The sequence below is a fragment of the Penicillium nucicola genome, assembly GCF_028828085.1.
Source record: "Penicillium nucicola strain IBT 29836 chromosome Unknown utg000010l, whole genome shotgun sequence".
Taxonomy (NCBI): domain Eukaryota; kingdom Fungi; phylum Ascomycota; class Eurotiomycetes; order Eurotiales; family Aspergillaceae; genus Penicillium; species Penicillium nucicola.
In genome coordinates this window covers 1,199,864-1,223,986 of record NW_026643134.1, presented here as the reverse complement: position 1 = coordinate 1,223,986, position 24,123 = coordinate 1,199,864, and the positions used below count along the sequence as shown (strand labels likewise).

General features: G+C 47.0%; 12 protein-coding genes across 12 annotated transcripts; 9 read left to right on the top strand and 3 right to left on the bottom strand.

Moving 5' to 3' along the window:
- Window positions 1-163: 163 nt before the first annotated feature.
- Window positions 164-1,282, top strand: N7511_009014 (SMP-30/gluconolactonase/LRE family protein; the record flags this gene model as incomplete). The annotated part of the gene is made up of 3 exons (XM_057131391.1): window positions 164-737; window positions 815-947; window positions 1,018-1,282. 3 exons carry the CDS (start codon window positions 164-166, stop codon window positions 1,280-1,282), a joined length of 972 nt encoding a protein of 323 aa, XP_056979379.1.
- A 695-nt stretch (window positions 1,283-1,977) lies between these two features.
- N7511_009013 (uncharacterized protein) lies at window positions 1,978-2,477 on the top strand (the record flags this gene model as incomplete). Its single annotated transcript, XM_057131390.1, has 3 exons — window positions 1,978-2,139; window positions 2,194-2,351; window positions 2,411-2,477. The coding sequence occupies 3 exons, from the start codon at window positions 1,978-1,980 to the stop codon at window positions 2,475-2,477; spliced, it is 387 nt and encodes a 128-aa protein (XP_056979378.1).
- Window positions 2,478-3,955: 1,478 nt separating this feature from the next.
- N7511_009012 (uncharacterized protein) lies at window positions 3,956-5,062 on the top strand (the record flags this gene model as incomplete). Its single annotated transcript, XM_057131389.1, has 1 exon — window positions 3,956-5,062. One exon carries the CDS (start codon window positions 3,956-3,958, stop codon window positions 5,060-5,062), a length of 1,107 nt encoding a protein of 368 aa, XP_056979377.1.
- Window positions 5,063-6,096: 1,034 nt separating this feature from the next.
- On the top strand, window positions 6,097-7,032 carry N7511_009011 (secondary metabolism biosynthetic enzyme; the record flags this gene model as incomplete). Its single annotated transcript, XM_057131388.1, has 1 exon — window positions 6,097-7,032. The coding sequence occupies one exon, from the start codon at window positions 6,097-6,099 to the stop codon at window positions 7,030-7,032; it is 936 nt and encodes a 311-aa protein (XP_056979376.1).
- A 1,130-nt stretch (window positions 7,033-8,162) lies between these two features.
- N7511_009010 (fungal specific transcription factor domain-containing protein) lies at window positions 8,163-9,861 on the top strand (the record flags this gene model as incomplete). Its single annotated transcript, XM_057131387.1, has 5 exons — window positions 8,163-8,559; window positions 8,622-8,757; window positions 8,827-9,045; window positions 9,111-9,405; window positions 9,469-9,861. 5 exons carry the CDS (start codon window positions 8,163-8,165, stop codon window positions 9,859-9,861), a joined length of 1,440 nt encoding a protein of 479 aa, XP_056979375.1.
- Window positions 9,862-10,656: 795 nt separating this feature from the next.
- On the top strand, window positions 10,657-12,436 carry N7511_009009 (uncharacterized protein; the record flags this gene model as incomplete). Its single annotated transcript, XM_057131386.1, has 4 exons — window positions 10,657-10,716; window positions 10,775-11,109; window positions 11,163-11,937; window positions 11,993-12,436. 4 exons carry the CDS (start codon window positions 10,657-10,659, stop codon window positions 12,434-12,436), a joined length of 1,614 nt encoding a protein of 537 aa, XP_056979374.1.
- A 134-nt stretch (window positions 12,437-12,570) lies between these two features.
- N7511_009008 (uncharacterized protein) lies at window positions 12,571-13,836 on the bottom strand (the record flags this gene model as incomplete). Its single annotated transcript, XM_057131385.1, has 2 exons — window positions 12,571-13,428; window positions 13,501-13,836. 2 exons carry the CDS (start codon window positions 13,834-13,836, stop codon window positions 12,571-12,573), a joined length of 1,194 nt encoding a protein of 397 aa, XP_056979373.1.
- Window positions 13,837-15,451: 1,615 nt separating this feature from the next.
- Window positions 15,452-16,270, top strand: N7511_009007 (uncharacterized protein; the record flags this gene model as incomplete). Its single annotated transcript, XM_057131384.1, has 3 exons — window positions 15,452-15,568; window positions 15,629-15,762; window positions 15,853-16,270. The coding sequence occupies 3 exons, from the start codon at window positions 15,452-15,454 to the stop codon at window positions 16,268-16,270; spliced, it is 669 nt and encodes a 222-aa protein (XP_056979372.1).
- A 257-nt stretch (window positions 16,271-16,527) lies between these two features.
- N7511_009006 (SDR family oxidoreductase) lies at window positions 16,528-17,691 on the bottom strand (the record flags this gene model as incomplete). The annotated part of the gene is made up of 5 exons (XM_057131383.1): window positions 16,528-16,560; window positions 16,618-16,726; window positions 16,776-16,831; window positions 16,887-17,196; window positions 17,261-17,691. The coding sequence occupies 5 exons, from the start codon at window positions 17,689-17,691 to the stop codon at window positions 16,528-16,530; spliced, it is 939 nt and encodes a 312-aa protein (XP_056979371.1).
- Window positions 17,692-18,371: 680 nt separating this feature from the next.
- On the top strand, window positions 18,372-19,994 carry N7511_009005 (uncharacterized protein; the record flags this gene model as incomplete). Its single annotated transcript, XM_057131382.1, has 2 exons — window positions 18,372-18,671; window positions 18,828-19,994. The coding sequence occupies 2 exons, from the start codon at window positions 18,372-18,374 to the stop codon at window positions 19,992-19,994; spliced, it is 1,467 nt and encodes a 488-aa protein (XP_056979370.1).
- A 446-nt stretch (window positions 19,995-20,440) lies between these two features.
- On the bottom strand, window positions 20,441-21,772 carry N7511_009004 (uncharacterized protein; the record flags this gene model as incomplete). Its single annotated transcript, XM_057131381.1, has 3 exons — window positions 20,441-20,476; window positions 20,531-20,784; window positions 20,842-21,772. 3 exons carry the CDS (start codon window positions 21,770-21,772, stop codon window positions 20,441-20,443), a joined length of 1,221 nt encoding a protein of 406 aa, XP_056979369.1.
- Window positions 21,773-23,421: 1,649 nt separating this feature from the next.
- On the top strand, window positions 23,422-23,995 carry N7511_009003 (TVP15 family protein; the record flags this gene model as incomplete). Its single annotated transcript, XM_057131380.1, has 4 exons — window positions 23,422-23,441; window positions 23,501-23,616; window positions 23,667-23,756; window positions 23,823-23,995. The coding sequence occupies 4 exons, from the start codon at window positions 23,422-23,424 to the stop codon at window positions 23,993-23,995; spliced, it is 399 nt and encodes a 132-aa protein (XP_056979368.1).
- Between the last annotated feature and the right edge of the window lie 128 nt (window positions 23,996-24,123).

The window sequence follows — 24,123 nt, the reverse complement described above, 5'->3', positions numbered from 1 at the left end:
TTCGTGGGTCTCTCACAATCCCATACGAGGCGTGGGATATGTGGCATATTGACGACCCAAAGGCCTTCGCCCGGTAACCACAGGGGGGAAGCTGAAATACAAAATATCACTAGATAAGCCACGTCCGGAATTCTTTTGCGTTTCTAAAATCAAGATAGACAAAATGGACGGGCCACTTGAATCGATCGATGGCGGAAAGCCCTGGTATTACTGCCCCAAGCCCATGGTCCTTGGCGAAGGCCCAATCTATCGAGCCAGCGATTCAACTCTGCATTGGGTAGACTGCCTCTCTGAGCCTGCAGAGCTTCAAATCCTCAAGGTAGACCCTCATACTGGCGATGCCGTTGGAGACGCGCGTGTCCTTCCCCTTGAAGACAGCGTGACAGTCGCATTCTTCCGCAAAAACCGACCCGGCAGTTACATTGCCGCCTACTACCAGGGTGTATGTTTCTTGGACGAGGCGACGGGGAAAATAGAGGTCGTGAAAGAAATTATCCCCACTGATCAACGGGATGAGCTCCGCTTCAATGACGGCGGCATCGATGCAAAGGGCCGGTTTTGGCTGGCTGAGATTGATAAGCGGGCGATGGCATTCGGACCTAACCAACTTCCCGGTAGCTATGGAACTCCGAAAGGCCGGCTGTGGAGGTATGATCCGGACGGTAGCTTGCATCTGATGATTCCTGAGGGAGTGGTTTGCGGGAATGGGCTTGCATGGAGTCCAGACAATACCATTAGTAAGTGCCTTGCTTTTTTCTACTTTCCAAGGTTGGTGGTAGGAGAGAATAGCGGAATTCTTAGCTGACAGTGGCAGTGTACTTCAATGACTCGGTTGCGATGATGGTCTTCGCCTTCGACTTTGACCTAGAAACTGGCAATATCTCAAACAAACGGCTTCTTGTCGATAGACGCTCGTCGTACGGGGAGCCAGATGGAATGGTGGTTGAGTAAGAATCCCAATTTATTTCTTTTCTTTCAAGCCAACTTCAGCGTAATTCGGATGTTGACTTTTGATAGTTCCGAGGGAAATCTCTGGATTGCGGTCTTCGCATCCCACCGAATTATGGTTTTTAGTCCGGAAGGCAAGCACCTGAAAGATATCGTGGTGACGGCCAAGAACCCGGCCTGCACCACGTGGGGAGGAGTAAATCACGATATTATCTTCATGGCCAGTGGGAAAGATCGGTCTGCCAATCCAGAGCCTAATGATGAGGGTGGGCATATGTTCAAATATCATCCTCGCGATGCTCGGGGGTATCCGAAATATGAATTCGCAGGCTAGTTGCAACAGAAATGATACTTTGCGTTGAGTTAATACTACCACTTCTACAAGTGTAAGATGTTACTACAGTTAAATTTACAATAACACTGGCTTGGGAAACCTGGCACATGGAAATAGACCTAGAGAGAACGATATATTCCGCGCGTCTATCTGGGACGAACATCAGCAGATAGTAATTTCAACACAATAACAAGAAAATTTACTTCTGCATGTTAATTGTTTTTATTTCTCAGATATTCTCGCATGACTTGCGCGATAATCAGAAATTCGTGGCTATGAAGGACTGAATTATTCGTTTCAAACCCTCAAACTCGAGGTCCCAAAGAAGTTTATGGAAAGTGCCACCGTCATCCTCTCCTTCTCTCCTGCAGCACGCCGCCATTCATCGCGAGAAATTAATGCTGTATCCTTGCAAGATCATGCAAAATCACGATCAGACCAGCAATGATTGATTGCACCATATCCGTAATCATCCCACCGCGGTGCCCCACGACTTGAGTGGGATGAAACTAGTCCGACAGTCCAAAGTGTGGAACCTAACACATACGTGGGTAGACTTGACACAGAAGAATTAATGCTCGTCAAGGAAGAAGATCTGAGATTGCTTACAGTGCTTGATGGTAGTATATAAGCATAAAGTCTCTGGACAGCAAGGCATATGATAAGTGCACAAAAATTGAAAATACACCTTCAATATGCCCTCAAAAACTGCGATTCTAACCGATAATGCGCCACCTCCTCTCCCCGGGATTTATTCGCAGGCCATTGTTGCCAACGGCTTTGTCTACAGCTCTGGGTGTGTGCCCATGGACGCGAAAACAGGCGAAATCGTGAACGGAGATATCAAAGTGCATACCGTTAGTTTATGTTCCCTTTTAAACTGGATAAGACTGACAGTCTCTTGGTACTAGCATCAATGCATAAAGAATATATCGCATATTCTGGAGGCCGCTGGGTCAGACATAACAAAGGTCGTCAAGGTTAATGTTTTCCTGTCTAACATGGATGATTTCGCGGAGATGAATTCGGTCTACACACTTTATTGGGGTGATATCAAGCCTTCACGGACGTATGTTGAAACCCTTAACCAAACACTGCTACAATAACAATACTGACAGCAGCTGTTAGGTGTGTGGCCGTGAAAACATTGCCGCTGAATACTGATGTGGAGATTGAATGTGTCGCTGTCTTGTAACTGGACCTTGAGAGCCTAATAGATGCTTTAGCAACCGCGCAATGTGTAATTCCAATTACAGCTTGGTGCTTCTTGTCTGCCAAAATTTCTATACTTTTCTTAATTCATCGATTTGCTAGTCAACTAGTGTCGCGTATTCAACTGTAATCTGACACGATCGATAGTGCCAATTTATACTTCGGGATCGAAATAGCGGAAAGAGAAGGTTAAGAGGCGACTTTGAACGTAGTTTCCGAGTACGACACGCATTGGATCTGCCTTGACACCCAGGACTGACAGGGAGCCGAACGGGCACTGAGATGGCGGCAGATGGACAAACGGAAAAGGAAAGGCGTCAGTAGAGAGACATGAAGGAGAGTCAGGAACGCATGCTTCCGCCACGAAAGCGAACTGGGCGACCACGAAATCAGGAACATTGGAATCCTGTAGCAGACGCCAGGGCTAGAAAGAAAATAAGAACGGATAGAACACAGACAAATCCAATGTCAGGATTTCTTCTTGTTCTTCTCCATGATGGCGATGAACCCATGAGCTTTATAGGTTCTTGGTCGACTTGTCATTTAAAGTCAATCAATCCTCATCGGAGGCTGTCCGCTTCTCTAGAAGCGGCGGAGACAAATTGTCGAAGCAAAAGCTCGCGAAGCAAATATAGATCCGGGTTGATACTAGCGCAGCCTCGGTACCTCGACAGGACCTTGTCTCCAAATCTTGCTTTTATTTCGAAGAGAACAACAATCGGTCAACGAGACTCCATATTAATCCCTGAGTAGCTTCGCGCCCTGTTTTGTCCTCAAAGTGGTCAATGAATACAAGATAGGCTAGAACCTACGAGACGGGGACCATCCAAGGACAATATGTACGTCATTTTGTGCTATAAGGTCGGAAAAAGAGAGTTGAGGGTATTCCTTTCAATTGTCCTAGTCAGACAGCTTAGAAAACTTTCACAATGTTAACGGCGGACCTGTCAATTGCCCCTTCGAGTTTGGTTTGGTTTTTTTGGGTTCAGCTCCCCGATACGTCGGCATCCACGAAACTAGAGATTAGCAGCGAATCCTTGCCAAGTGGTAGCAAAAGTCCCATGCTTCATATCTATCTTGAACGAAAACCTATCGAAAGCCGCCGAGAACCAGCAGGGGTACTGATTACCCCTCTTTTCTTGGACTCCCAACACAACACAGCCTTGAAGACGCCATCTCCCCTGTCTAGCACCTGGGCCTTGTAACCCTCATTGGTATACTAAATCCTTAGGCATCACTCCTTTAATGGTGCTTTTTGGTTTCTATTCTGAGCGCTGCGCCACTCTACTGTGGCAGAGCAGTATCCTCAAACCTGCTAGGATACTTGCAGGGCTCCGTGCTATTTACAGCTTCCAGCGACAACAATGTGTACTTAAGTGACTATGAAGCCACGCAGAAATCGGGTTTCAAACTCAACAGAAACTTCAAGCCGTCTTTCTGTATCCCTAAATAATTCTCAAAATGCCTTCTCAATATTCTCATGCTCCAAATGCAACCCTGGCCCATCTGTCCGAGATTATTAAACTCGAACCAGAGGAAGAGCCATGGTGTGCTGGCTACGCCCATTCACAAGGTCGTCGTTGTCACTCTCGCACAAATGCACACGGTCGCAGAATAGCCAGGGTACTTCTTAACGACGGCACCAAAGATCTTCGAGCGGGTCGCAGCATCGATGCACTGTTAGATGATTTGGCTCCTCGTGTCCTATGCACCAGGTTCCATCAAAATCAATCTTCAGATCTCAGCCGTCGTTGGAAAAGACAGGTTTCCGAATATTTAGATTCCCAGGTTCCATCTAGTCCATCTCCCCAACGCACAAGGAGGTCATCGCGAGATGTCGACACCGAGACCGCTGAATCCAGAATAGAGGCGGAAATCGCAGTACTCCAACAAACACTCCGAGCCATGAAAGAGATCAGACGTCTCGAGGTTGCTCAAAACTACTTGTCAACCATTACAACCCCTCTTACCTATAATGAGAGGAGAGACGCAAATGCAGTCGTCAATTCCAACATCTCGGGAACCGTGTTGCGCAGAAGCACTTCGCCGGTGAATCTTGTTGATAGAACGACCACAAGGCAGACAACTGAATCATCAAATCGTTCCACAAGCACTGTTTCTCGATCAACGCGAGTACAATCCAGTCATCAAACAAGGACTGTTTCTCCTTTCACTCCGACAATAGCAACGTCAACAACTGTAGTTCGGGACTCCGGCAGGCCCAGATCTCATGATACCCAGGATCAAGCATCACGAACAACACGACGAAACATCGAAGGAGAATGTGGGATATGCTTGTGTGATTTAATTCGTACACAGCAGGATGTGGACGTGCATGAAGAAAGCGAGCACATTGACAACGAGGACCACAGCAGCGGTGATCAAAGCGGTACTGATCATGGATATAATGAGCAGAGAACTGAGCATGTGCATGGTAACGAAGACGATGGGCTGGCTTGGTGTATGGCACGTTGTGGAGTCAACTTTCACAGCCGATGTATCGAGCAATGGTTAGAAACAGCCAGAACTCCTACGTGTCCGGCATGCCGAAGCATGTGGAGATACTGAATCCGAGGCACTGAGTTATTGACTGAGATAAACATGATGGGGATATACAAGCGAAAGAAATTAGTTTGATCATCGCGTCATTTTTTTGGAAACAGCTACATTAATCTTCTTATCTATCCGTAGCACGAATCTCACGACGTGAATATGACATGCTTGCTCACCAGACCTTCTGCTAGTTCCATAGAGATCTAATCACAACTGCAAAACCTTCCACCGGTGGGTCGACTCCTTGCTTGATGATAGAAAGATCGCTTGAAGGCTGTGCGGGGTCAGGTGAGATCAAATCCGAGACGTCTCATCCAAATCTCCAATTAGCTGCCATTCAGCCCTGTCATAAACAACATAGAAGATTCCTCAACAGGACTACTCATCATGCAGACCCTTAAGTTGACTCCAGTTAAGCCTTGGAAAATATCCAAAGGCCAGGGCTTATGTGATACGAAGTTACAATACTTCAAAGTTGTCATTTGATTCGCAAGATTTGTTTATCGTTTCGGTCTTTCTTTTTTCCTATGTGCTACAGTGGTGTGACATGGGAAATAGACCTCAAGCGGGTATCATGTTGAGTAATTGGTGTTCAAAATGGGTAGGGTAACAAATGTTGAATCAAGAAAAGACGGTGAAGCGACGAGGATACCACAGCCGACGATTGGACAAGTCTATGCACGACTTCAAAAAATTATGGCTCGCGTTTATTGCACTCCTTTTTGAATCATTCCGAATCATTTCAAGTATGGTAAATGTAAAACTATTAAGAGTCAGTATAACTCAATATTGAGGTGCTGCATGTCCGTGGTATATCAATCTGGATTTTCACTGCTGATCGGCAACTCTAACTGTCGATAACTCGAATGAATACCACACCTTTTTTGAATTGGTTAGAGGTGGAGGACTGGGTTCCGGTCGTCAGCAAGAGGGTATTCAACATTTGTGACACGTCACAATTACTAGTTTCTCGAACATATAAGAAAGGAAAATGGTCCGCACACCGATTAGAAGATCGAGTATGTGCTGATTTGATTCAGACTGGCAAGATGACTTCCACAGTGACTTCTGTTACAACTGCTCCTCCTGGTTACTCCCGGTCTCGGTTTCTGGACGATATCAAAAAGACAGCAAAGGCCATCAATGCCTCTTACTCCGAGTCCTCAGTTGCTATTGTCTTAGATACCTTCCAGGATTTCTTCCTCGACGAAGTCATCATTTTCCGTACAACAGATCGGCCCAGAGATGCCCTGAATTATCGGTTGTTCATTGATAAAAATGCGGACACTATTTCCATGGCAAAAAAAGCCAATCTTCTGGACTCCAATCATACAATGATAGTCCCTCTTGAAATATGGTGTGCTGTTTATGGAAGTGAGCACCAACAATGGTGCGATTTCGACGCAAATGCGGGACTGGCGAAAACCTGGCTACATTTCATGACTCCTCGACCTGTCGCTGAGCTCCTAATGGTGCCAGGAATATCATTTAGTCTAAGATCGCATCTGCCGACTTTTCAGAATCTCAACCTCAACATGGTATGGTTTGTGTCTGTTGATTACCATAAGAGCACTTTAAATATTTACTTTATGGTTCCGGGGGCCTTATTCAGAGAGCACGCCACTCGATTGACAGGCCTCGCCGCTTCTTCGCCCCTAAGTGAGGCTGAATTCGAAGATATGCAGAAATATATGAATCCACACGGATATCTGTTTACTGTTACCTTGCGGTATCCTGAGGCCACAATTCCTCGAGTTGCATTTTATGCACTGAATCTGGTTCCCGACCAGGTCAAAATCGATGATGGTCCACTGAGAGAGTTTTTGGATGTTTGCCCAAGTTATGATGCTCGCCCGGCAGCAGCGCTAGCATGGTCATTTGGACCAGGCGGCGACCGGTATAAAAAGCTTGAGCTTGGTTATGCCAATGGATTTGGGGAATTGATGAGAGTCACAGCTGGGAGAGCCGCAGAGTGCTTTACTTAGCATGATTCAATGTCGTGATTGTCACCCGAGAGCAAATAATGAGAGAAAGTCTCACGTTTCGGACCATTTGTATTTAACAATTTTGCAAATATTCACTCACTTCTTTTGCTGGGAAATTTGTCTCTTTTCTTCTTTTTTATTGTAGCTTCCTGGGACATAGCAGTGTCTTGTCTTCTCTAGTGAACTTCGTTAATCTCCAAAACATACCCCCGTTTCCACGTGTACACTGCAAAGTCAGCCTAGAAGTCGCAATAAATTAGAATCCAGCTCTGACTTTCTCCCTTCAATCGCATGATGAGCTCATATAGTTCCTCAGTTCTAAATCAGCTCTAAATAATCATCTCTGATATAAAACGCTGTCATCCACTCGGAGTTCCAGACGGAGATTCCCTCATTAGGAAAGGTGAAGTCGAGCTCCGCCCCAGTGAACTCCGATGTAGCACTTTTGACCTTCGAAATCCCCCAAATATTCCCAAGACTTTTTGTTCTTTGGTGAAAATATAAAATATTCTCAAAGCTATGGCAACACCTCGTCGGAACGGACAACTTTCCTCTTGTGAGCCGTGTCGCAAGTCCAAATTGCGATGCGACCATCAAAGTCCCGTCTGTGGTCGGTGCCTCGGGCGGGCCGAACGCTGCTTTTATCATCCTGCTCCATTGACTCAACCCCGGGCCACTAAGGCGATCTCGCGCAAGCCAAAGAGGCAACGAGCAGACAACCAACTTGTGTTCCGTGTCGAACAGACAATCTCCAGAACGCCTGCGTCGGGCCCGTCGAGTTCACCAACCACAGAGGAGAACTTGATCTACGACCAGCAAATCGAGCCATGGACTGCCAAGGAGAAGCGAAGCTTAAAGCCGGGCGTCCTCGGCTTAGTCTCTCCCAAAGACATATTCAGTGAATATGAAGATAGCCTGCTTGTCGAGGCACCGGGCGGCCTACTAGACTCGGCAGTACCTACTGCATGTCCGTCTACCGATTCAAATCAAGTAATGCTAGGAGCTCAGATCTTATCACATTTACAAAAAATCCGTTGGTTCTCGGAGATCATTGAATCAAAAGACAAGATAGCCCCAGGTTGGATATGGGGTCCCCCCTTACTCGCGCCTTGTGTCAATCTATTGAGCAAATGTACGATTCCTCTGTGCGTGGCTGTCAGGATAATGATACGCATGGCTCTTTGCTTGGGTTATCGCGTCAAATATTTGCCAACACTTCAGAGGAGGTTCGAACAACTTCAACAATGGATTTGTCGCACTATTTCGATTCAACAGCGGCAAGATGGGACACAATTGGGCTTCTCTTTGTGCTGTTAGGGTCCTCATTATTTCATGTTCGTGACGATGACCCAATCTTCACACATCGAAATCCATGGAAGCTCGAAAAAAGTCAATTGAGAAGCGTTGCTGTCACCGTCAGTGAAACCTGCTGGCAGTTTTGTAACGCCACCGGAACAGTCAGTGATGCTCTTTGCTGGCTGACGACCCAGCAAATTTCTCTTCTAGCTATAATGTTTGGCTACACTGGTAAATTATTATCTCTACTGTTTATCATCAACTTAGACAGGATCTGGCTAAAGATTCTATAGACTACCGAGTCTGGCAAAAGCTTGGAGATATCTCCACTGTCATTTACGGATTTGGCTTACATCAGTCAGGAGAACATGTGGACCAAAGCATTCCATTCTTCCTAGCTGAACTACGAAAACGGGTCATGGCCTATGCGTATGGGATAGATAAGGACTTGGTGACTTTTCTAGGGCGTCCCCCGCGCATATGCTCTAGATACTGCAGTCTCCCCCTTCCTCTTGATATCTCATACGATGAATTGGTCCGACCCCGAAGGGACGGAGACAGAACATTTCCCAAGATGGACGCTAACGGATGGAATACTGAAGGCAAACTAACTGTTGCCGCCAAACTTCGTGTCGCACTTCTGGCGTGTCTATTACGAGAAAGTATCCTTGAATTATCTTTAAGCCCTGATACAAGGGATATACCATCCAGAGTCGAGTTCGTGTCTATCTCTGAATCTCGTGTTATCGTAACAGCAGGAGCTAACTTAAACATGTGAACAGAAAACTGATTCAAGAATCTCGACAGATACAAAGTGATCTTCCTTTATTCATGCAGTGGTCTCCCGAGCAAGCTGCTGCGGGTGTTTACATCTCCTCCCGAGACGAAGGCCGCGCATTCGCACATATAGAATTCACCTACCAGGAGTTTTTGCTCCACCGAATCCTATTAAAACGTGTTGGGACAGCGTCTCAAGGTCTCATTGAAAGCTCCCTTGAGCTTATCACTACGCTGGTGGACACTACCATTGCCGTGAAGTCAAGATCTGATAAATCAGCGGTGGGGATTTCGTGGGATGTAAGAGATGCTGATTTTCCGACAGCTATTATTCATGATTCCTAACCCTGATCTTTTTTCCAGTTATGCTACGTCGGTCTTCCAGCCGCAGGCATCCTAACGTCGAAACTACTCTCCGATCACAGCTCTGGAACATCGTTTCCTTCTCTAGCACCATTTTCTGCAAACGTTCGCACGCTTATCATTAAAAAGCTCGGTTCATATGTTTCTCATCTGACGTTTCAGGTACAGCCGTACCAAGGAAATTATGAGATCGTACAACAAGGTGCAACATATATTCGTTGGGTGCTTGAAAAAATCCACTCCACTATATCCTCTGAAACTGCTACATTGAGTTCAGACTTTGATCTGCCCGAGAGCTGGCTCGATGAGTGTGACTCACAGGGTAACCCTGACTTCATGACATGGTTTGATAATATCCAGTGGGCTCAAGACTCTCTTTTCAGCTTCACATAGCGAAACCTAAGACTGGTTTGACATTTGACAGTGAAAAAATTGGATTGTCACAGCGCAAGGTAGACCTTAAAATCGATCATGCATCCTTGTTTACGAAAGAACCATCAATATCGTATTCCCCATAGAATAAGTCAATTTGAGAATCCCCGCAGATAGTATTTTACGTGTTTGCAGGGAGGTACTTTGCGCTCAAGTGAATGTGCAAATGGTCACAATAATTCACATACAGCTCCGGACAGACAAAGTATAATCAGTCTTTTTGCAATATTACTCACTTAACTAGCATAATAATATGCAAATTTATGAACTAGGAGGCAAGCGCTACGTGTATGCTTGCCCCGCCGCGTAGGATATAGCGACACATTGATCTCTCCATGCACCTAATCTCTGTCTATGCCAATCAGTTGTCTTGAAATCATAAGTGAGTCACTACGCTAGCTATTGCTTATCCTGCCTCGTCAGCCCATTTCCTCCATGTCACGTTGACTACCTTGGTCTTTCAGCCTCCTATTTAACCCGTCTTTGCCCCCACAACGATCCAATCAGCCATGCTTGAACCCCAGGCAGCAGTTTTGATTGGAGGAGGCATAACCGGCCCTCAGAATTCCGCTCTTTGGGGGCCTGGATAAATCTAAGCTCCCTCCCTCCCTTTAACCCTACAGCATATAAGAGACGGTCGGGGACGGTTCTCAAGTACACTGTGGACATTTTTCTCATTCCTCTTTTTTCCTCCCAGAAAAATTGAAATTTTCGACTTTCGATGTTCACATTCTATCCTCTAGGTTGAACTCAAAAATGGACCAAAAGAGCCTGCCAAGCCTCAGCAACGAGGTTTGGTATCTCATCTTTAGACAAGTGTGTATTCATCACGAATATGAATTAATTTGAAGCACCCTGAAACTAACTTGTCTAGTTGCTCACTCAAGATGATATTTTTAACGTCTGTGCCGTGTCGAGGTCATTCCGTACTTTGGGCCTGCCTGTGTTGTATCGCTCAGTGATTTTGCGCGAGTTGAGAGGGAGTGAAAGCGTCATATGCGATACCAGCTCTGACAGTGGCCATCAGGATGCTGCCCCTCTCGGTCTTTATAGTCATCTCATGGACCAGAGAAAAACTCATGTCCGAGCTTGGGTGCGCGACTTGACACTTGAGCCCCCGAAAAAGAATCAAGACCCAACAGAAAAGTTAAAAAGACTGGATGACTTTATTCGCTTGCTGAAATTAATGCCAAATATCCAAAACATCTAGTAAGTTGGCAGGTTCTAATATGGCTAATTTGTACTAATGGGAATCTTCGTAGCTTGAAGCAAGCAATGCCGCTCACAGATACATTTCTTGAAGCAGTTGGTCACCACAGCAACTCACCCAAACTTCATTTATTGTCTGAAGCTGGATACACTAGAGTCGACTGTCAGGTGTCTTCGGTGCAGGCTTTAAAAATTGGCATTCACTTGGACTTTGCTAGACGTGGAGAATCGCCAAAGACCATCGCCCCTCGTGAGCTCTTTCTAGCCTTTCCAAACCTTCGGAACTTGTCCATTTCGGTGCAACGCCGGTATGGAGGGTGCATGCCCGGGCCCCGAACCCCATTACTGATTGTACCATTGAAGTTGCTCCAACATGAGCGGTTTCCTCCCCTGGAAAGTCTTTCACTAGGTGGATACTATGTCCATGTAGACGAAATACTCAGTTGGAGGACAAAACTTCCGTGGCAAAGTTTGAGATCACTTCATCTCACAGAGAACAGAGGATTTCTGGAAGCCATCAATGGATCTCCGCTTTTGCTAGAGGAGCTTAGTATCTTTGGAACGGAAGCCGCAGCTAACGGCGAATGTTTGGAGCTGAATCAGATTTTGCTATCATTTGACACGCTTCAAAAGCTGGAAGTAACAGGTCATTTGCCACGGATGACTGCCGTTGCTCATCACCACTCCCTGAAGTATCTCCGTCTTCATAAGATAGAAGAACCTGATAAAGAAAGAAAGAATCATTCAGGGGAAGATATTCAGTTGTTAGGCCAGGAATGCGGTGAGTTGCAAAGCTTGGAGATTGATGTTTCTTGGGACAACGGCTGGGTAAGAATTTCATTGAACCGATGTTTCTGAGCGTCAGCTAACTTTTTGGTTCCAGCCTGAGGATGTTATCTCCGCTCTAGCAAAAGGATTCACGAATTTGAGCAGTATCTCCATTCATGTGGCCTCTGGACTTTTACATTTGAAAGGCCAGCCACGAACTAAGCCAGGATCAAGCCAATGGAGGCCGCCACTGGACGAAGTCACTGCAGCGTCGGTTTATGAAAGTTTTCGTCATCAGAGAGACCTCGCATCACATCTGAAAAAAGTAACACTCAAGACTGGCGAGGACAAGCGTTGGTTTCCTCAATGGAAACCAGACTATGCAACGCTCGAGGACAAGCTTTCCAGGCTATTCGAAATTCGGTTTTCTGGCGAGGAAGGCGATGAGTTTGGTGTCAGAGAGCTGGAGTCTAATTATACCAAAAAATGGCGAGAGCTCACAGAACGAATTGCATCGAGGCAGAGAGAAAGTTTCCTATTCAATGTCAAACATACTTAGTCCATATCCAAGTGGACGTGGACTTTCTTATATTGATTCATTATTCCTGCAATCTTAACTATTTCGAGTATTTTGCAAATTCAATGAAAGCCAACAAACGAACATAGCTGGGTGTGACTTCCTCTTCAACTGCCTCAAGCTAAAGAAGCAACAATAGACAACCATCCAACTCCAGCAGCAGCAATCTCAATGCCAGTAGTATCTTTAGCAGGCGGATAGCTGACTCTTGCCAGCCTAGACAATTGTACAGCGAGCAAATGCTCCCGAAAATACAAATCCAGCCCACCAACCATATGAATACTATGATCGGCCCCATTCCCCCCTTTCTTCTCCCCCCAACAAAGCCTCGGACCAACAGTCTCATCCTCCATCTTCCCCGTCCGACTCCCTTCCTTAGCCCAAACTCTCTTCGTCTCATACAAAGACTCCCAGGTAAATCCAAAAGATCCAAACATGCCTCCATCCCCCTTCTTCCCATCCACACCCCCACTCTTCCACACGAAGTTGCGACCCCCATATTCAAAGCGGCGAGGTGACCAGTCTTTCCGCTGCATTTCGCCATCTGGAATTTCAGTTATAGCGCCCATATCCGGGATTGTGCGTGTTTCCATCCGAAATGAGCCACCCTTCTGCTTGCGAATTTGGACACTTGTTGCGCCGATTTGGGGTAGGAACTCGCCGGCGCGCCGCAGTACTGTTTCTACAATTGGCACTTCGTTGCTCCAGAGACATTGAAGGGCGTAGAGAACGTGTGTGTTTGTTGAGTCTTTGACGAAGAACCAGTGCGAGCGGAGGCCGAGGTCAACTAGTTCTGACGAATGAGTTATGCGGTATGTTATTCCTGGTGCTGAGGGTTGTAGTGTTAACGAGAAGAATGGCCTTGCAGATGGGTCGGTATTCAAGAAGGGTTGAATATGTATTCCAGCGGTGCTGGGATCTGCATTCGTTATGTTGGGGCCTTCTCCACGGAAAGCGTGGAGATCTTTGCGGATCTAGAGGGTAGTTAGTCGCGGTTATACTGATTAACATATTGAAGTTTGGATTGTCTAAGTTTAATTCCATACTTGAGTCAATGTCCAACTTTTCTCGCTATCTCTTTCGACCTCTTCCATAGCATCCAAGATCGTTGGAGGCAGGATTATACCTTCATAGCTCCCTTTCTTTTTCAGACCTTCCAAGTAGGCTAGACGCTCGTGATGAACCTGAACTTGGCGCTCAAACATCTTGCGGTTCACTTTGCGGACATTTCCTTTCTTGAATGTCTTTGTCGCCTCTCCTAGAATTTCGACTGCGGATTTATACATCTTTATAGCGTCATCATAATCCCCATTTCTTTCCAGGATGAAGGGGGAGGCGGCGAGCTTGTAGATTTTATTGTTTGTGTCGATCCGTTCTGACATCTCGGCGGAGTAATCTCTTGAAATAATGGTTTTGATAGACCAAATGCCTGTCTCGTATTGTGAGCAGAGTGCTTATATCGTAAGGCAATCGAGGAAGACCAGCAAGACTCATGAGTATGTAGACATTTCAAGATAAAAGAAACAGTAGCTCTTATATGAAAGCACGCCAAGCTCAAAGTGAGCCTTGCCAAGAGCTCTGAAAGACGCGATACCAAATGTGAGCCCAAATTGCGAGGCAGACCTTCTTTAGACACCTGCAACCTCGATCCGGATCAAATCAGATCACCCCGTGGATATTGCACGACAGAGCTTTCCAATCAACCTTGTTCACCTGCATCGCCTGCCACGACGGTGACCTGCCTCCACGATCTTGCATAGGGACCGAACGGCAGGTGGGCGAACGGCACTATCTGATCGCTTACCATTACTCTATTTGAAGCTTGGCATATTAGGTTCAGCCAACCACCCCGCGGGCTTATCGGGTATGCATGCAGACCGGACCCTGGAGGGCTTTATTTTCCGGGCTTGTGGGTGCAAATTGAGCCACTTTTCACGTGGCTTGGGAAAGTCAGGGTCTAAATAGGAATGTAGACATTGCCTTGGGCGCAATGGTTGTCCAGCTTATGAATATTGCAGTTCAAAGTCTCTTACTAACACTGAGTATGAACAGATATTGCTGGATAAACTGGTCGATTTTGTTTTGCATAAGAGTTTCTAGGAAAAAGACAAAAGGAAGTAGAAAGCCATAGACAGTAGGCGAGTCTGTTCAAAAGGGAAAGATTTATTTTTCTAAACGAGCAAGCAACAATAGAGACAGAGAATCTCCGTAATCAGATATGGTTCAAGAGTAGAATATTGCAGATCATTTCCTGGGGGAGTTCTTATGTTTCCGACCCTGGCGGCTAAAAAGCTAGAAAGGCCCACATCTTGTAAATAAGGCAGCAAGGGATCAGATTGAACAGCATCGAACTGAGAATCGGGATGTCCGGCACGAAGTTTGGAACTGATCAGATGGTACCGATTTCGGCACTTACCACTCCGGTAGACACCATCCGTGAGGACAAGATTTTTAGGTGAAGAAATGATAGGTCAGGTGGAAATTCCGCGGATTACCAGGGTCCAGCTGTTCTCCAACGAATGCAACAATCGGATCCCACTTTACTTGTAAGTTGTGAATGATCGACCCACCGGACATAACCGAATCAAACCCCGGACAGAGTCCAATTTTAGGGGTTGAAGAGGCTGAGGCGAAAGATTTGGCCCTTCAAGGGGCATGATATGCCTAATCAGGATTAGCCTGAGGCTTATGGCCGGCGCTAGTGTATAGGCTAGTCCCAGAATGGCTGGACTGTAGCCTTTTAGTCTACTTGATCAGAAAGATTGACCAATAGGAAGGTCCCGTTTGCGGCAGATGTCTAAATTTGCTTTAGACTGCGACTGGACTGGGCTGGCCAAGTTTCCAATCCGACAAGGAAGTCATCCTTTGTTTTTAATAGGGACCGCTGGCCCTATTCCACTCAATAAGTTCTCCATCTTCTTCATTTTCGTCTTTCCTTGCTATATACCCACCAACTTCTGTCGCTCGCTTGACGTTCTTTAATTAATATACTTCACCATGCACATCGCTTCTCTCGCTCTCCTGGTCGGCGCCACCGCCGTCGCCGCTGATACTGTCACTCTTTTCCTGCCTGGATTCGACCAGCAAGATCTTGTCGGCAGCGTTATCGGATCTGTACGCTCCAAATCACTCCCCAATCGAAAACACGCGACCAGACACTAACCCTCGAAATAGAGCGCCAAGATGACCACCTACCTTGTCCAATGCGCCGCCGGCGAAGACTCCGACGACTGTGGTGTCCCACCCGGTGGTGTGACCGTCATTCAGGGATCCTCGACTGCCCAGATCAGCTACGGCATGGCTGGAATGTAAGTGGCCCACAAATAGATCCGCACAGTTTCCCCACAATCGCATATTGTATGCAGCGCAGTATAGCTGACGATCCCTTCCTATCACAGTACCCTCGATGAGCGCTGCAAGTACGATGCCACCAGCGTGACTTGCTCTGGATCTATGGTCGAGAGCGGTGTTTCCTCGGCTTTGAACACTGGTGCACCTCTTTCCGAAATTCCTGGCGGTGCTCTTTTGCCAGTCAGCATCACTGCTACCGGTACCGCAGGTAGCTCTGCTACTACTGGTGCTTCGGTTACTGCTTCCACTGCTTCTTCCACTGGCGCCTCTGGTCTGACCACTTCCGCTTCCACTGGAACTTCTACTGGCACTTCTACTGGATCCTCTACCAATGAGAGCGGCAGTGCTACGGCCACTGGTACCCAAACTTCGTCGCCTAATGCGGCTTTGCCAATGATGACCGGCAATGCTCGCTGGGCCGCTGTTGGCGGTGTTGCTGCCGCCATTGCTGTTGCTGCTCTCTAGGCAACTGCGGGTTTTATATAATGTTTCAATATGTGGTATAAATGTACGCCTATCTGCCTTGTTAATACTCTGTCTCACATCTGAGTACGTTTTACCAAAGAGTACTGCGTCAAGCTCAATTTAAAAGGGAAAGCCCTCAGCCATCTGTAGGCTTTCTAATTGACAACGCAGAATGCGCAACGTGTAACTTGATTAGATGAACGCTAACGAAACCTCCATATAACTTAACATCTATATAGTGTATTTATGGAAACATTTCATGACTTGCGGTGCATGACACCAGCGGCAGCCTAGGTAAAAGTTAGTTAGGGCTCGCGGAATAGCTTGATATGATATGCAAAGCTCACCTGGTGGCTAGGGAAGACTAGGGTATCGGCAATGACGACGTTCTCGCGACGACTGGCAGCAAATACAACGACCTCGGCAATATCGTCACCTGTCAATGGCTCAACTCCCCTACCATTTGTAAGTACTATTCTCTGTTGCATTTAAGCAGCTGACTTACTTGTAAACTGCATCGGCCTTGGACTTGTCTCCATAGAATCGGACAACGGAAAACTCCTGTAATTACCATTAGCCTGTGCAATCGCATTGAAATGTATTTCAATAGACATACGGTCTCAACCTGACCAGGATCAATCTCAATGACACGAATTCTTGTGGCAATGAGCTCTTTTCTCATCGCATCAGTGAAAGAGCGAACAGCTGCCTTGGTTGCACAGTAGATGCTACCACCGGAGTAGGGCTCACGGCCAGCAATGCTGCCGATGTTAATAATATCACCGCGACCTCCCTCGTCGCGCTTCTTGAAGATGGGCAGGACTGCCTGGGTCATGTTGATCAGGCCGGTGACGTTAGTGTCGAACATGACCTTTAGATCCTCGGCGACGATATCACCTGCCTGGGCAACACCCTTGACAAGACCACTAGACAAAACACATTAGAAATGCCTCGAGGGGATGCATTCGTCGTTTGGTATCTATGACTCACGCATTGTTGACAAGAACGTCAATCTCTTTGAACTCCTCTGGCAAGGAGGGAACAAAGTTGTTGATCTCCTCCGGGTTGCTGACATCAAGCTTAACAGGAAGAACTTTGACGCCATCGCCAACCTCCTTCTGAATCTCCGCGGCAACCTCCTTCAGCGAGTCGATGCGCCGAGCCGTCAAAATGAGCTTAAGGTTCTTGGGTGACGAGCGAGCGAATTCCTGAGCAGTACTCTTTCCGATACCGGAAGAGGCACCAGTGATGACAATTGTCTTGCCTTCGAGGCGCTTTGCCATTGCGGAGGCCATTGTTCGGATGGAGTTTGGTTGGACTGTAAACGCAAAGGGGGATGCGGGGAGAAATGAGGCTGTGAGGTGAGGCGAGATTCGGTGGAGCTGTCCAATTGATCTAAAACAAGTTCGTAAACGGTGCATGAATTACTCTATTCACAACACAGAAATGGACAGAAAAGAAAAGAAATCAGACTATCACGAGCTGCTGCGGGGAATCGGCGTCATATCGGGATGACATAAGCCTTCGGCGTGAAAGCCGAAGCCACTCGAAGTCTTCGGAGAATCACAAGTCCGGACTACCGAACTACACTGCCATCGTTGTAGATACGCGTTATATTTTGCTTTGGTTTCTTTGTGGTCGAAGTGAATGTAGGTGATTTGGATGGATACAAAGAAGGTGTTTTGTTCTTTGATAAGACAGGATTCAGACCGTGAGCTTTTGGTGCGATTTACAAAGGACATTATTCTTGATCAACTGCTGCTTGACTCATTACCCTGGAGCAATGAGACAAAGATGTCATGAATACCATTGTCATCTTCCTTCGATGGTTGATAGCTATTAATTCAAAGAAAGGTTGGTGACCTGGCATTAAGTAGGCATCGTGTCTGCCGCTATATAGGAGCCCATTTCAACACGCATTCGAGTCTTTATCTTTTCGTTATAAATTTCATAAAATTTCGAGAGGTCTCACTCGAAGAGGTTTGCTTTCCAGGGTTAATTTTAGCTAGTGCCCACAGCAACCAGGTGAATTTCGGTTGATCACCTCTTGAAATCTTTCTTTCTTGATAATTCATCCTCTATCATCCTTTCCGTCATAAACATGACAACCTCCATACCCTCACGTCCTATTGGTTCTATTCCACCCCAGGGCTATCAAGATTTCCAGGATAGCCGTGAACCACACAATATGAATTTGCCAAACTTCTTCCAGCTCGAATCATTTGATTGGGCTGAAGACGTCGAGGAGGAGATCGCTCTTAGAGATTTGATCTCCTGCTCTCCCAAAAGCCTATCTGTGAATGTTCACACCCAGGTTGACGATTTCAAGCATCCTCAGCTCCCAAATTCCTCTGAATCGGCAGGGAACATCGACAATCATTTCGCCTTCCACTCACAAAAGGTAAGTGTTCCGCACTTTTGCGGCATTTCTCATTGGGGTGACAACTTCCCCAAAGAGGTCTTCAAAATTTCACCTCGCTCTCATCCATCTACTATCACATCATGTCCCAGTCCATGTTCAAACCATAGGTATAGACTAATGCCAAGTTCTGAACAGGCTACCTTACTCGAGGCTTATACCCGGGCTCTCTTCCGTCTTACCCCCCGGCAAATGCCCACCAGGGGTACACCACTAGCGCCTATCCCGGAGGCTTCCAACTCTGTGGAATCGGAATTTGCACTTTCACCTCACATCGCCAGTGATTCCTCTCTCACTAGGCAGTCAATCAAACTCAGCAGTACCCTCAGTACAGATTCACGGACATGTGACGTTAAAGAGTCGTGTGTTCCAGCTTCTTCAACTAGAACATTTCTAGAGGCCTCAAACGGAATCACGATCCCACAATGGGGCTTGGTAGGGATGGATGAAAGCGCCGAGGCGATTTTCATGTCGCGGTGGAGGGCTACTGGCTATGATGACTCCATTCACCACTACAATTGGTTGTGCAATCCAGTCTATGAGCGAAGCGCAACTCCGCCCGCAGTTTCCTTTGCTTGTATTCAGGCTGGGCCCAAAATTCTCCCGGTTCGTGACCGTTACCGAGTCCAATCCATCATGAACCGCACAGCGACATTCCTTGACCCTGTGGGCCTTCTTCTCGAGTCGGGCGACGACCCAATTTTGAAAATGCGTGGCTCCCAGCTTGAGCAGGCCTGCCATGGTCGCGCGTTCAAAATGTACTCAGTGCATGGCAGTTGGATGAGGGACAATAAAGAGGATACTGGCAGTATCATAGAAGATACGGGGACTACGCAACTCTATCGATCATCCACTCTCGCTGTTGCGAATGGCTTCTTGGCTACTGATGCACTCCAATCTTGTTTGAGCTGGAACAGGGTTATTGAAGAGGCTGCTGCTTCTCAGAGCATATTCGAGATTCCACGCAGAAAGACTTGGGCTCCAAAGTTATCCAATCTACGAACAATCGATACAGTTTCGAGGGACGATTCCAGCCTCGCCGATCCTGTTAGTCCTCAGCCTGCTCTTGGCTCCAACGCAAGTGGGGTCTCCGGTACTACACCTTCGCATATTCCACAGACTCAGCCTAAGGCAAACCGCAAGCATCGACGCCGCACCACCGCACCGCTATTTGGCACTTGCGGAGAGTACTTCTCGTTCCCGGATCCGGTATTCAGTGAGCTTTCAGCGGATAAGCGGCTCAAAGGCATGATCAAGAGAAGGTGGAAGGCTTGGAGTCATGTGGCCAGATGGCCATGGAAATAATGCTTCTCTCACCATGTTGACATAATTCGTCGATACTCACCTTTTCATGGGAATTATGAGCTCAAAAGCTACAGATCTCTTGGTTTAATCCTCTTGATTCAATGACTAATGTCTTTCCTTATTTTTATCTTTTTAGCCTCGAGACTTTTACACAAATTTTGGGAGTTCTGTTGTGTATTTTAATTTTTCTGTGTAGTTTATGGAACAACACCACCTGACCAAGTCTATTTTTCTCCCTGATGATAAGTAGCATAGCTGTTCAAGTTCGATTGATAAGGGACTGCAGATCAATCGATTAAGCTGCATTTTGCTTTAACCTGAAATATCTAGCATACTCTGCAGCCTTCCGATCTCTAGATCTCTTATTATTGGTAGGCGTCGGATATCTTTGAGTAGCTGGCATATGACACAAGGTCACATGTATGATAGATCACCTTGTAGTATGGTTATGATGTCCCTAGGTGTGGCTCGAGATATAATGCCTTCCAATTGTCAGTAAATACCACAAAAGACTGTAGGAACTGGTTTCCACTTACTATCGGCACTATAGCAGAGAAGCTCAGCATCCCCAACATAACGTTGCACCCGGTCCATCCCACATAATCGTATGCAAACCTGGAAAGCAATGGCCCAAGGACAGTGCCAGCACCGAACACCGCATCGAGAAGCATATATCCCTCGGCAATTGCACTTTTGTGTCCATAGATATCAGGGCGTTCCTCTTGGAGATCCTTCACAATTCGTGGTATCTCTGTGGCTAATGGTGTGAGAGAAGTGTTGAGTCCAATGCCTGCTCATCATATTAGTGCATCAGAAGGAACTAAAAAGTGACTCAGTGGAAACTTACCAACGAATAGAAGTAGTATACACGCCATAACATGATTTAAAGCAGTGTTGTGTCTAATAAAAGCCAGGAGAATAGTTGCTATTCCAGCAATTACAAAACCAATTGCAGAGACCAGCCTGACGCCGTACCTATCAGATAGCATCCCAATGAATGGACCGATGAGAGATGGAATAGTCAGGTTGAGGAATATTGCCCCTGTAGCTCCAGATAGCCAACGAAATGTTTCCTTGACGAAGATGGGCAGCACAGCGTCCATAGCACTCACCAATACAACATTAATCAGAGAAGCATATAGTGCAGCGAGAATGCGGGAGCTACTGAGAAAGCCTCCAACAACAGTCCACCATGTAGATTCCGTAGCAAAAGGCTCGGGTGACTCTCTGCAGTGAGTGAGGAGTGCAGTTGTCACTGTGGCATCTCCATCTTCCACTCGCGATAGTCGCCGCTTGCCATTTGCAACTGCGCTCCTCGGTGAGCTTCCATTGGATGAAGAGGGCCTCGTCTCGCTAGCATAATCGTGATACTTGGCGGCCGCCTTTTTATCAATAATGAGCAAGATAAAAATCAAGTTAATGGCGACCACTGCAAGACTCATAATGAAGACAGGATAGAATCCTGCCTTCTCATAAACGATTCCCCCGAGCGTAGGTGAGACAAGCACGCCGAAGTTCATACCGGATAGCCCAAAGCCAATCCAAGGACCCAGTTCGTGCGACTCGATCGTGTTAACCAGCAGCGTCAAGCCAGCTGTGTAAACCACGCCAGCCGATAGACCCTGGAAGATTCTTGCCACGATGATCATCCACGAAGTCCATCCAAACATGAAGACAAGGGTTGACCCAAATGCGCAAGAAAGCCCGGCGAGGAATGGGATCTGGCTTCTTTCGCATTTCCCGACAATCCAACCAGCTATAGGTGCCCCAAGTGTCATTGCTAGACCAAACACGATCAGCGATGTTGATGTCCAGAATGGCACGTCGGTTTCTGGAACTCCAAAGCGAATGTGCAAAGAAAATGGAAGAACTGCTACTACCTAATTTCCCTCCGGTCGCATTAGATGGTATCTTTGAGAATGCTAAGTAATGAAACTCACTATTCCGTAGAGGAATCCATCAGCGAACGTTGTTACAAACACAGCGAACCCGATAAAGTGTTTTGAAGACCGTAAACTGAAGAGCCATGGCTCTGGAAGTGAGCATATAGTATCCTCCATAGTTTAATGAGCAAGAAGGACAAGACAGGCGCAAAGAACATGAACTTCACAGGCGCCTCACTTCCTAGAAGCGGGGGATCGGTCAAAGTGGGGGTTAGAAAGAAAAACAACAACCTGGAGCTGAAGATGTAAGGGGGATAACGCAGTCAAGAGACAAGGATATCCTCCCACTGAGCCCTGAACCCGAGCAGATCAAAACTGTATTCAGATTACAGTTACCTCAGCTTATGAGAATCCTTGCTTCTGGATAGTTCTTTTGTCCTCTTCAAGATGCTTAGGGGATATTGCAACATCACGCGGACATTGATAATCAATTGGATTATCATCATTTGCAGATCACTATGCATGAAGTGAGAACTTATGCAGGCATCTACATGATCTATCAATCATCAACCGGAGGAGCCGACCAATGATAGTACACCAGGTAAGATTTTCAGTCAAACTTACGTGCAGGTTGCTTGAAACAGTGTCCGCAACTCGCGGCGACAATAAATGGATGTCAAAATATTTACATCTACCTGCATGTGGAATTCCAGAGACACCTGGGCAGTTTGCGGAGTTTCCGTAGGTATGTTAAGCCGAGCTGCCAAATTCCGAGCTTATGCTTTAACACAAGCCACTAAGATATATATGCATCCTATGTTCGGGTTGATACTCACTATACCTTTAGCCATGAACTAGGGTTCAACCCTAGAAATTTGTTCACCAGACCCTCACACTCCCTATCACAACTCACCCAGATTGAAAATCTACTGTTGTGAACTTATACATGGCCATATTAGACTCGTGGTTCGTATCTATAGCCCTATGTGTCGAACCACTATCCCTCATCTGGCCTAGCGCTCGCACTGGCCCGTGGCTTGTCACGTGATTAACAGCGGCCGCGCTGTCTCGTCCAAATCATGGCTTACTCAGCGATGACGGGCTTGGCGACCCGCTGCTTGCGACAACGAAGCAGTGAACGCCTTTCCACTTCGCCCCTGTTCACTTTCATTTACAATCTGACCTCTATCAAACCCGCTTTTGTCATTCTCATCAGCTGTTTGTTGTTTCAACGGATCCCACAGGTGTGTGTTCCCCTTTATTTACCCAGCCACCTCGATGGGGCTTGGCCAACTCCCGACGGCGTACATGCCGTTCTGTACATGCCGTTATTCCCACTCCACTCTGCAAATTGAAGGCCATCTTCAGATAGATTAGGAGCTAACTGAGGACTATTGAAGACCATATTTAGCTATTCGAGACCCATTGTCCCTACTCTGATTTGTGCAGCTGCCTAGCGACTCGCGACCCGCGCTATCGATTCACGACCACGAGACCCCGAAGATCCCTTTCATCTGAAAAACACATACCATAAAGCCATCACAATGGATTTCACGAACATTTTGTATGTTGAAGCTCTGCGCATGCATTTTCGGCGCAAACCACAGTACTGACCAGCTGCAGCCGTCTTGTCAACATCGCCGTGGGCGTGTTCATGGTGCTGGGAGGTATCAGCAACTTCTTCCCCGCATCATGGAGCTCCATCATTCTAGGCATCTATGCCATCCTCTTTGGTCTTGGTATGTGCTGCGATACCCCACATACCAGTGAGTTGCTAATGTGTTTGCAGTTGTTGCTGGTCTCGAGTTCCTCCCTAACGTTCCGGACCACGCCTACCGCTATGCGTCCTTCCTCTTCTCCTTCCTGGGCCGTGGTGTTTGTAAGTGATCGATTCCCCGGCGTCAAACATCATGTCGTGACCGCAGCTAATCGCTGTCACCCACAGTCTACATCTTCATTGGTTCCATCCTGCTGCATGACAACGTCCTGCGCATTATCGCCGGCTCCCTGATCGGCTTGATCGGTGTCGGATACGTCGCTCTCGAGTTCATCCCCTCCATTGAGCCTCCCTCCAACATGCGCGAGTCTGACCAGGGCTGGGGTGCTGAGCAGGTCTAGATTGCCGCCTGCGTAGGTGGCGATGACCGCTGCCTGTCACGACGCCCAGTGGGGCGCATGGCCTTGGCAACATGACAGATCTCCAATTATCATTCGCAATACGGCATGCGGTGTGCGCGACCCCATTG